The sequence below is a fragment of the Aspergillus aculeatinus genome, assembly GCF_003184765.1.
Source record: "Aspergillus aculeatinus CBS 121060 unplaced genomic scaffold BO66scaffold_24, whole genome shotgun sequence".
NCBI lineage: Eukaryota > Fungi > Ascomycota > Eurotiomycetes > Eurotiales > Aspergillaceae > Aspergillus > Aspergillus aculeatinus.
In genome coordinates this window covers 300,113-310,407 of record NW_020291493.1, presented here as the reverse complement: position 1 = coordinate 310,407, position 10,295 = coordinate 300,113, and the positions used below count along the sequence as shown (strand labels likewise).

The 10,295-nt window shown below is 54.2% G+C and overlaps 4 protein-coding genes across 4 annotated transcripts; 1 reads left to right on the top strand and 3 right to left on the bottom strand.

Moving 5' to 3' along the window:
• Nucleotides 1-434: 434 nt before the first annotated feature.
• BO66DRAFT_90580 (opsin family protein) lies at nt 435-1,840 on the top strand. Its single transcript, XM_025653700.1, has 5 exons — nt 435-682; nt 740-806; nt 910-1,397; nt 1,457-1,591; nt 1,646-1,840. The coding sequence occupies exons 1-5, from the start codon at nt 549-551 to the stop codon at nt 1,725-1,727; spliced, it is 906 nt and encodes a 301-aa protein (XP_025503996.1). The 5' UTR covers nt 435-548; the 3' UTR covers nt 1,728-1,840.
• Nucleotides 1,841-2,436: 596 nt separating this feature from the next.
• Nucleotides 2,437-4,761, bottom strand: BO66DRAFT_90597 (uncharacterized protein). Its single transcript, XM_025653702.1, has 3 exons — nt 4,399-4,761; nt 3,174-4,299; nt 2,437-3,078 (listed from the first exon to the last, which is right to left on the bottom strand). Exons 1-3 carry the CDS (start codon nt 4,499-4,501, stop codon nt 2,547-2,549), a joined length of 1,761 nt encoding a protein of 586 aa, XP_025503995.1. The 5' UTR covers nt 4,502-4,761; the 3' UTR covers nt 2,437-2,546.
• On the bottom strand, nt 4,762-7,044 carry BO66DRAFT_90596 (cytochrome P450). The gene is made up of 4 exons (XM_025653701.1): nt 6,556-7,044; nt 6,460-6,494; nt 5,602-6,402; nt 4,762-5,543 (listed from the first exon to the last, which is right to left on the bottom strand). The coding sequence occupies exons 1-4, from the start codon at nt 6,953-6,955 to the stop codon at nt 5,022-5,024; spliced, it is 1,758 nt and encodes a 585-aa protein (XP_025503994.1). The 5' UTR covers nt 6,956-7,044; the 3' UTR covers nt 4,762-5,021.
• A 2,019-nt stretch (nt 7,045-9,063) lies between these two features.
• Nucleotides 9,064-10,085, bottom strand: BO66DRAFT_322998 (40S ribosomal protein uS5; the record flags this gene model as incomplete). Its single annotated transcript, XM_025643787.1, has 3 exons — nt 9,064-9,321; nt 9,380-9,637; nt 9,819-10,085. 3 exons carry the CDS (start codon nt 10,083-10,085, stop codon nt 9,064-9,066), a joined length of 783 nt encoding a protein of 260 aa, XP_025503993.1.
• Nucleotides 10,086-10,295: the final 210 nt, after the last annotated feature.

The following is a 10,295-nucleotide window of genomic DNA, read 5'->3' as shown; positions in this document are numbered from 1 at the left end:
GACCATTCTAGATCGGTCTTGCGGGGAATCCTGGTTGCGCGTAGCTGGTGTTCTGCAGCGCTTATTGGTGGTGATGGGGATAACGTCATGGACCTCAAAGATTCCCTTGAATCCTGACAGTCAATGGATGACTGGTAACGTGAATCAGGCAACATCCTTGGAGCCACCAGTGGGAGAGTCGGAGCTCGCTGCTGATTAAAAGATGACTTCCAAGGTTCTCTGTGACACCTTTCCCCCTCCCTGTCGATGGTCTTGATGGTCTCTGATTGGATTCCTTCTTCCAACCTCGACTTCCATGACGACAGCAGCGAGGTCAGCATGACGACTGCTGCTTGCAATGGTTTCAGGAAGGATGAAAAAAAAGGGCTGGTGCTGGACTGCTGCTTCCTCGTATATAACCTCCGCCTTCCTTCCTCTCACTGTCTTTTTATCCCCCGCATCCTCTTATCGATAACCGTCACTTATCGCTTTCCATCCATCCTCCATCATCATCACCAACAACACCATCATCATCGTCATCAGACTGCCAGCTGCCAAACGTCTTCACGATGATTGAGACCTTCCTCAAGGAGACTTTTCCGGGGGTGACTCCGACCTCGACTGTGGCGCCCATCCCCACCGTCGTCCCAGGCAATGAGCCCATTTTCCAGGAGATCCATGATACTGGCAAACGCACATTATGGTTAGTCTTTCCCTGTAGAAGCTTTTAGCTCAGCTTATAACGATACGCTCTGACTAGGGTCGTCACCGTGCTCATGGCCCTGTCTTCCCTGGTGTTCTACGTTCTGGGAGCTCGTGTACCACTGGTAAGTTCCTTAAGAGCCTCCACCCCAAGTATCCGCAAGCCATCTCGACATCCCTAAAGTCATTTGAATCACTCACTAACACTCAACCAAAAAAAAAAACCAGAGCAAGCGCGTCTTCCACACTCTCGTCTCCCTCTCCGCCACCATCTCCTTCATCATCTACCTCGCCCTCGCCACCGGCGGCGGCATCACCTGGAAAGTCGACACCGTCAAGCTGCACAACAAGCATGTGCCCAACACGCACCAGGACTACTTCCGCCAGGTGCTGTGGCTGCGCTACGTGCTGTGGTTCCTGACCGAGCCGCTCAGCCTGATCAGCTTGAGTCTGCTGTCCGGTCTTCCCGGGGCTCACCTGCTGGTGGCCATCGCCGCCGACTTCGTCATGCTGGGCTCGGGTCTGCTGGGCACCTTCGCCGGCCACACCTCGCGCCGCTGGGTCTGGTTCACCATCAGTGCCATCGGATACCTGACGACCGTGTACCACATCAGCGTGAACGGGGCCCGCGCCGCCAGCAACAAGGATAACCAGACCCGCAAGTTCTTCGGAACCATCTCCGGCGTGACTCTGCTGGTGAAGGTTTTGTTCCCTGTGTAAGTCTGACGAGAGTCCACCTTTTATAATTGTATGTGCTGATAAGGAATGCGTACAGCACCATCGCCGCGGGCGCTCTGGCCCTGAAGATCAACGTCGACGTGGAGACTATCCTGTTTGCCATCTACGATATCTTCTCCCAGGGATTGATCGGATACTGGCTGATCATTGCGCACGACAGTGCTCCGGGAATGTAAGTGCTTGCCACCTTTCCTTGTGGGTTCAAAGGCCTGATCATGAACGACAGTACCCTCAACGTGGACGGCTTCTGGTCCAACGGTATCGGCAATGAGGGCGCCATCCGTATCGGTGAGGATAACGGAGCTTAAATTGCGACGGACTTGGTATGTATCTCAAGGAGAGTGACAGGTGTTGATGGAAAGTTCCGCTGGGATTTTCGGTTTGGGAGGCAGTGTGAACAGGAGGGGTGTGATATGACTGGACGCTGGGCGTGTGTGCCTGGCATTACGACTTAACGTATCGTTTTATGTTTCCGAAAGGATGGTTCTAATGTTGTGGACGGAGGATCGAAGTATGAACCGGGATAATATGCTGCTACCATGGGGGCGTCGGACAGCGAAGGAACGAACATTCTGTATGTTTTATGATGATCATTGTCGTTCGAAATTGGGGGTTGAGCCGTGGAAATAATCCAACCAAGCGATTGATTGTAACCAAGTTTCATGCTGTACCAGTGAGGTTGATATGAATATCTTATTCTGCGAAGTATCATACTCCACCTTGGATTCTTGCCGTTACAGTATGACCAACTTGGGAAAAGAAGTGTAAAGAGTTGACAGTCATTGATCATATTTTTTTTCTTCGTTTCAAATAACTTATCGCAATAAGACCAGTTAAACCCAGTATTCGCACCATTAGACATTACCAATCTCTCTCTCTCCCGCTCTGGCATCCATCGCCATGCCATTTTCCGAACTCCGTTGCGCCAAACCAATTCATAAAGAGGAACAAAGAAAGAAAACAGTCAGATCATCTGAAGATGAGAGAACGGTGAGCAGAAACGCAGCTGATCAGAAGAACATACTCCCCGAGGAAGGACGCCCCGCTCGCTCAGTAAGAAATCAAGGTGGTGAGTTGCCTGAAACATAAAGTCCTAGGCTTAAGTTAGTCCTTCTGTTCCTCTACGCTTACTCGGTAGCAGCAGGAGCAGGAACAGCAGCAGGAGCATCAGCACCCTCGGTCCCGTCCTCCTCTTCCTCTTCCTGCCCAGCACCACCCACCCCCTCCGGAATCTCCCTATCCAAACACCCCGGCCCAGTGTACGCCATCTGCCCAACCTTCCGTCCACCCCGTAGCTGCACGACCCTCAACTCCTTCCACAGATTCACCCGGCGCGCGACGACGGCCTCCCGGCCTTCCTCATCAACCAGTAACAGCCGGGGATACAGCACGGAGACGCGGTGCATGGCCTCACACAGATAGAACCCGGCGTCGACGCAGTAGTCCTTGAAATGCAGGCACTTGAGCCGCGTGGCGTCGAACCAGAGCAGGAAGGGGTCGGCGTCGACCACGAAGCCCGTCAGCGTCAGGGTGCGGATCGACAGCCGGTTGCGCGTGGGGCCTTGCACCATGGCGCAGATTTTGGCCTTCTCGAGGGCGATCTTGTCCAGGTATTCGCCTTCGCCGATGGTGCGCGGGAGGGTGCCGGCGCCGGTGCCGCTGGGGGATTATTCAGTTAGTGGGTTTTGGGGGGTAATGATGGGTTAAGGGGCTTGGGGACTGGGAATGGGGGTCAGTTGGGGTGAGGAACGCACTAGTAGACAGGGGCACTGTAATGGGTGGGATTCATCGTCCATCCGCCCTTGATGTACGGCCAGTTCCCGGCGAAGGACCGGCGGAGGCGCGGGGTGCAGACCATGCTGAGCTCCAGCTCTTCGAGGCCCGTGTTTAGCCACGCCGCTTGCCAGATGTACCTCTGGTACGACTGCACCATGCCGGTGATCTTGAGGGAGCGGAGGTGCCGGAAGTGGATGAGCGGGAACAGTTGCTCCACGGGCAGGACCTCGACGCGCTCTTCTACCTCTTCTTCGTCTTCGTCCTCGTGCTTTTCCTCTTGCTCGTGTTCGTCTTCTCCGTGGTTCTGTTCTTCGGTCTGCGCTGTGGAATCCGCTGCGGCGATGGTGGCGGTAGCAGATGGGGATTTGTCGATAGGCAAGTAGACATCGATCCCCAATGAACGTCGGTTCCGCGGGAATCGAGCCCAGGTCGCGCCGCCGCGGAATTCTAGGAGCGGGTTGGTCGGGGTGGCTTGCTCGGCTGTGAAGAAGACGATGGGCGGGCTTTGTGCTTGGGCTTGGGCTTGCTGTACTTGCTGCGCTTGCTGTTGAGGTTGGGGATGGGAGCGATGTCCGACTTCTCCAGCCGCTGCAGTCTCCGAGTTCACAGGCGTCGGCATCTGCTCCTCGCCGGACCCCATTCTCTTACGGCTCAAGCGCTGGAGCGCGGAGCGGAGGAGCGAGGCGGTGCTTTGGTTGTTCCTGTTGGACGCTGTGCTGGAGGACCGGCTAAATGGCTGAGGCTGCTGCTGCTGCTGCGGTGACTGCTGCTCCTGGGAGCGAGTCCGGCTCTCGGAGCGCGAACGCTTCGCACGCTCGGCCTTGCGCGATCCGGCCATGGTCAGGGTCAGTTCTGGGGTATTGGATGCGGTGATTCTGGTAAAGACATCGCTCATGCTGTAGCGGCGACGGCGCCGCGGCTTGTCTGAAGAATTGGAGGAAGTGTTGTTGCTGTCAACAACGTCCGGGGAAGGAGCTCTGTCACCAGCACTTCCAGCTCCAGCTCCGGCTGCAGCTCCAGCTCCGGCAGTAAGTGACCGGGCACGGCTGTTTTCCTCACTAACAAGGTTGAACGGGAAACGGGTATGGAGAGTTTGGTCATGAACTGGAGAGAGAGTATCCTCAAAGCGTGTTAGTAGCTGCGTGAAACGAGAATTTCATAGATCATAGGTCAGTTCTCAGCAAAGGGACCCGCGTTACTGACCCGTATCAATGAGGTCGTGGACAGGCTGGTTTCTCGTCTCCACGTCGTTCCAGAATTCCGCGCCTAGCAGTGCAAGCTGCCAGTGTGCTGCGTGTTCTTTCATCGCTTTGGCCGGGGCAGAATTGAATGAGGTGAGCTATTGCTTGGGAATTGCACGTTTTCGAAGGGTAAGGCTTGGAGGGAGTGGGCGATTTGTGAGAGGCAGCGCAAGCTAGCTGGGTGAAAGATGGGGAAAAGCACAGTGAAATATGGCACCTGGGAACGATGCAATGGACGACTAACACACAGCCTAGAACACTCTGAGCCCATGTCGAGGGTGTTTTGTTTGTCTCTGGTCGAGTGGAGCTGTGGGGCTTCAATCCCTCCCCTTCTCGTAGTATGTTTCTTTTCTTTGGTGGTAGCTTGCTTAGTGAAAGAACACATGCTCCCCAATGCCATTTTGGACGGAATACAAAGAACAGGAACGGGAAGAAAGGATCCACCGCGTACAAATGATTATCCTTGACGTTGCTGACAAGAGAGAATTCCATTGCCTGCGGCCGTCTCTTTGTCATGCGCCGTTTCTCTCAATGAGATGGTTCTGAAACAGAAGGACTAGTCATTACAGCATCCCTGCACCATCACTAACGCTTACGGAAGCGCAGCGGTATATTTCTCCTCAAAGCCAACGTCAGGATTGAAGTGCACTCTCGTAATGACCTCTCGGCCTCCTGAATTCCCTCCTTGCTATCGTCTGCCAGCTCAACTCGATAGTCTTTGAAGATTACGGCCAATGCAACCACAAACTCGACCTGCGCAAACTTCTTCCCTAGGCACGCGCGCATGCCATCGCTGAACGGGATGTAAGCACCTCGGACCGGCTTATGAATGGTAGGATACTCCAGCCCTGGTGCAGAAACACCGGGTAGGCCCGCGTTCTTGGCTAGAAAGCTATCCTCATTCCGCACGTCCCAGCGCTGTGGGCGGAACAGTCCGACGTCGCTTCCCCAGTACTTTTCCGAGTGATGAAGACTGCTTGCGTTCAGGTTTATGTTCAGGCGAGGCTCCAGGACGTAATCCTCCTCACGATAACGGATCTTTCTTGCTGAGTCGCCCGTCCACTTCGGGACAGTTACGACGGGCGGGTACAGACGCATGGTCTCCAGCTAGGTGCAGGTCAGTATGCTATCCGCTGCAAAGAAACAGGCTTGAGGCCGTACGCACCATGACACATAGAGGGGTAACCAGTTTAGGGAACATAGTGCCGTAGTCCCAGGTCCCAGCGTCCGAAGACTCCCCCTTGGTTGAGGCCGCCAGACCTTCATACATCCATTCCTGGACGTCCGGATGCAGAGCCAAGAGCAGGAACGCGAATCGTAGCGTGGTTGCCGTGGTCTCGTGTCCCGCAATGGTGATAATATGCAGGTTGCTGATAACCTCCCGGTCTGTCAAAGTCTGTTGGTCCTGAGACTTTCGCGGATTGAGCATTCCTTGCACCAGGTGGTGTGCTGTGTCTGTGTCTTCCAATTCTCGCTCGGTCTTGTCAACCAACCTCTGCAGATACACCTCTAGGTCCCGATGCGCCGCAAAGTCTCGCCTGAAGAAGGGGACCAGCCCTCTGGGGATCCACTTGGGTAACAAGTTGTTGGCTATCGCAACTGTGCTGATATGCTCGTTCATGTAGGACATTACTGACCGGAATGTAAAGTCGAACCCAGCCGGGGGCGGGGTGCTGTCCTTGAAGATGTCATCCGGGCCCTTGAGCAGATGCTGGGGCAATGGCTTGAATGGCAGATCTACACCGAAGCCGGCACCAGTCAGGACGTTGAGACTGAGCTTGAGGGTGTCCTGTCTCGTGTCGGTCGCCACGAAGCTGTCACTGGTCTCGTTCGGTCGTGGTTCGTGCCAGTACTCGATCAGCTGTTGGCTCTGCTTTATAGCTTGCTCCCATACAAGAGCATTGTTCTTTTCGTTGAAGGTTGTTGCCGTGTATCGACGATGGTGTGTCCATTCTGCATCCTCACACTGTTTCAAATAAGCATGGGCATGATGTGTGACTACAAAGGTAAGTGTCGCACTCACCGTGACGACGTTTGGTCCGTACATGTCCAGCACCGCTGGAAGAGCATCAGCCGAGTGAGCACATACCCACAATTGAGTGAGAGGGAAAGGACTCACCGTACTGATGGACTGGCTTCGTAAAGCTCTGCCGAGAGTTGACGATTTGGGAAACCACCGCCGCATCGGAGACGCTGCAGAAGATGCCTCCCGGGAAGACAAGCAGGTACACATCGCCATATCGTCTTGCTTGTCGATCCCTGGCCCTCCAGCGATAATTGATCAGGGTATCGTACACAACATCTGCCAGTCGGGCGGGAAACCAGTTTTCGACCAGATAGGAGAACCAGGGCGTATCGAAGAAAGCCATGGAGACGATGCCTGGGGAGAAGACGGACACGACATAGGGAAGCCCCGAGCGCTGCGCGACGCGGACATGCTTGAAGAGATCCCGTAGACGGTCAGCGAGGTACAGGCCGAGGAGACCGAGGAGACCGAGGATGACCGTGGACCAGATCATCGTAGCCCTTGTTGACCCTCCTCTGCTGCGAGTTGTTGATGCCGTCCGGTGACAGAGGTTTGCGGATGGAAGAGAGGCGGTGACAATGGCTACTAGGTATTGTTCTGAGAAGTTCCTAAGGGGAATTTACCCCACGAGCAGGCACATTCCGCTCACAACCCAGTGCACACGCGGATCATTATTTTCCCAGGTGCCAGATCAGGTTGACATGTGCTTTAGACATGAAGCCTGTTCCGCTCGCTACAGTGGATGGGAATTCCGTTACATTGGCACTGAGAAAGTCATTGTTGTCATACTGAGGTGGCCTATGATATTCCAGGTATTAGGTATCATGCTCCAGCTGCACCAGCCACCCCTGCTAACACTACCTACTTTAACTAGATTACATGTAAACTTCAACCAGGGTTCACGATTAGCTCGCCTGAACGACTGGTCGAATGAGGTTGAAGAGCAGGCAACTCAACGCTATGACCAGAATATGTGGGGATCTGGCTATGCCCGGCTCCACAGTATGTTGCCAGTGCTCGAGCCTAGCCTAGGCATAGCGCATAGCGGACAATAACTTCAATGAGATGCCATCTTCCTCGACATGCATAAGAGCAGACAGACATACCACAACCTCGTGGCGGGCTCTAATTGCATAGACTTGGGTTGTTCAGGAGTCAGAGGTAACTCAGAAGCTGCAATAAAGTTGTGGGTCGTAATACAGTGAGCGACCGTGCCGGAGACTCACAACTGAATGGATCATGTGACCATCCATCCCCGCCCTGCAGAAATATATCTCCGGCGGTTTTGCAGCATCCATCTGTGATAACCTCACGGCTAAGAGTCAACCAGACAAAGTTTTTCAGGCAATACCCGGGCATTTCAGGTCGTCATCTCCTTTTTCTCGGCTTTGTCAAGTGAGGGAGGACTGTATAGTTGACACCACTTCCAAGTGCGGGGACCCACGAAGCGGATAAGCAGTCTGTGATGCACGTGCACCAACAGCAGCGAGGAGATTTCAGCCGGCAGGGAGAGATTGACGAACTCAATGCTTTGTTCTCATGTTGATAGGGGATAGAAGTTGTACTTGTAAAGTCCTACATGAAGCCAATCTCGTAAGAGAGTTAGACGAGAGCCAGATCGAGGAGCAGAGGATCTCTGGCTAGGGTTTGACAAGTGCTCTTATGATGTATGTTTTTTTAGAGCTGAATTTCTCTTCAGTATGCGGAGGACAGTAGGCTATGGGTTGGCCAAGTCATTACCCAGTAGTAGGCATACGGAAGGGCTTAACGACAGTCCTCGTTATGGCTTGAAGTCTGGCAATTAGATCTACTGGCTGATGGTGTTCTGACTGGTATGTAGATGTATAACACGCGGATTGATGGCGTTTTAGGCTTCCGGTGTGAGGACCGACGCCGTTTGGCTGGAATTGGTGGGAACATAGTTACCTAGCCATTAAGTTGTTGAGAAAGAAGCTGGATACGGAACTTCAAGAACATATGTACTATCACCCCCAGTGCTAGGTGCTCCGAAGCGAGCGCGCAGGGAAAGCCGGGTATGAACAATGCGTCTGAACCTCTGATGTGGATCAGGCTTAGATGACAACCTTATTCGCCCTAGTTCTGGGCCGATTGAATGAATGGGCCTCTGCAGCACATGGGCATTAACACCAGACGGCGCTGACCCGTTCCCTAGCGATGTCACATGTAACGAATCCCGAGTCCAAGGGACAGTCGGGGACAGTCAGGGACAGTCAGGCCAAATCTAGTCTTCGAAATGCGTTCTTTTACTCTATTTTTATCTACTCCGCACTTGAATGCTTGCTTTCCAGATCGAGACCGTAGGAGTACACACAGAGTAGATAGTGGGCGCACCGTACCATATCAACCGACCGGTAGTCACTGGCGAAAATGGAGGTTAAATTGACCTTGCGCTAAGTTCTCGAAGCTCCTCCTTATAATCATTACATCCGTTGACACCGTTAATTAGCGTAGGTAGGCGCGAAAGTCGTGATCTGTGTAGAATTCCGATCCTACAGCCAAAGAGCAACTTTTTGAAGTCCGTAGAAAAAATAGTTCGATTCAAAAAACAATCATGCAAGTTTATCCCATCAAAGCACTATCCTAGTACTTCTTGCCCTGGCGCAGGACATCACCGAACTCCTCAAGAGGGCTGCGGATGAGCTTAGTCTCCTTCCAGAGGTTGGGGGTGAGGAAGCCGTAGGTGTTGACGACGGCAAGGAAAGTAGCCTTGAGGGTGTTCTCGAGGGTCTTGGTGGAGCCGGAAGAGCAGGTGTAGGCGTCCTGGACACCAGCAAGCTGGAGGAGACGCTTGACGGCGGGGGAGGCAACGAGACCGGTACCGCGGGGAGCGGGGATAAGCTGGATTCATGTTAGTCAACGGGTTGCTTCGAGTCGAACTGGCGCGATTGCGACATACTCTGACGGAGACGGAACCACACTTGGCGCTCTGCTTAACGGGCAGAGAGTGAGGCTCACCGAGGTTGGTACCCCAGTAACCGCGACGAACGGGGAGAACGCTCAGCTTGGCGATGGTGATGGCGGCACGGATGGCGGTAGCGACTTCCTTGGAGGTCTTGATACCGAGACCGATGTGGCCCTCGGAGTCACCGATGACAACGACAGCCTTGAAGCGGGTACGCTGACCGGCACGGGTCTGCTTCTGGACGGGTTTGATCTGCGAAGAAAAAGAATGACCGTCAGCACCTGACCATTCCGCAGCAATTCCCGTTCGACATTGTCCAATTCCCAATCCCGCATCCAATCCAATTGCGCGTCCACTTCCTAGCACATGCGCCGATTCGAAAATTTTCCATGTCGATATTCCGGGTGATTTTGGTTGAACGTTCGCTTCGTACCTTCATGACCTCATCCTTGAGCTTGGGGAGGAAGAAGTCCACAATCTGGTACTCCTTGACGGGCAGGGAGTGCAGGTAGATCTGCTCCATGCTGGTGATCTTGCCAGCCTTGACGAGACGGCCGAGCTTGGTGACGGGCTGCCATTCCTTCTCCTGCTCCTTCGCGCCACCACGACGTCCACGGCGGCCACGGCCACGGCCACGGTCACCACCGCGGTCACCGCGAGATCCGAATCCTCCACGTCCACGGGGAGCGGCGTCAGCCATGTTGTATAGATATGGCGATTGGGGAAAGGGTCGGAGGGGCGAGAGGAGGTGTCGTGGGAGGGGTTGTCGACGTCGAGTTGACTTTTCTCTCGCTATCCACAACTGTTTTGGCACGGAGGGAAATTTCGCGGGCGGGTGCGCTAAGCGAGCCCGGAGCCCTATACCCTACGTGATAAGCCGTTTTGGGCAACCCGATCGGAGCCCCGTCCG

What these genes read in the sequence shown, in the direction of transcription:
- BO66DRAFT_90596 (XM_025653701.1), bottom strand. Translation starts at nt 6,955, where the DNA reads ATGATCTGGTCCACGGTCATCCTCGGTCTCCTCGGTCTCCTCGGCCTG. An exon ending in GAAGCCAGTCCATCAGTACG is followed by an intron (nt 6,495 to 6,555) that starts GTGAGTCCTTTC and finishes ATGCTCTTCCAG; the next exon opens with CGGTGCTGGACATGTACGGA. An exon ending in ACGGACCAAACGTCGTCACG is followed by an intron (nt 6,403 to 6,459) that starts GTGAGTGCGACA and finishes TATTTGAAACAG; the next exon opens with TGTGAGGATGCAGAATGGAC.
- BO66DRAFT_90597 (XM_025653702.1), bottom strand. Translation starts at nt 4,501, where the DNA reads ATGAAAGAACACGCAGCACACTGGCAGCTTGCACTGCTAGGCGCGGAA. An exon ending in CCACGACCTCATTGATACGG is followed by an intron (nt 4,300 to 4,398) that starts GTCAGTAACGCG and finishes CTCTCTCTCCAG; the next exon opens with TTCATGACCAAACTCTCCAT. An exon ending in TACAGTGCCCCTGTCTACTA is followed by an intron (nt 3,079 to 3,173) that starts GTGCGTTCCTCA and finishes ATAATCCCCCAG; the next exon opens with CGGCACCGGCGCCGGCACCC.
- BO66DRAFT_90580 (XM_025653700.1), top strand. Translation starts at nt 549, where the DNA reads ATGATTGAGACCTTCCTCAAGGAGACTTTTCCGGGGGTGACTCCGACC. An exon ending in ACTGGCAAACGCACATTATG is followed by an intron (nt 683 to 739) that starts GTTAGTCTTTCC and finishes CGCTCTGACTAG; the next exon opens with GGTCGTCACCGTGCTCATGG. An exon ending in TGGGAGCTCGTGTACCACTG is followed by an intron (nt 807 to 909) that starts GTAAGTTCCTTA and finishes AAAAAAAACCAG; the next exon opens with AGCAAGCGCGTCTTCCACAC.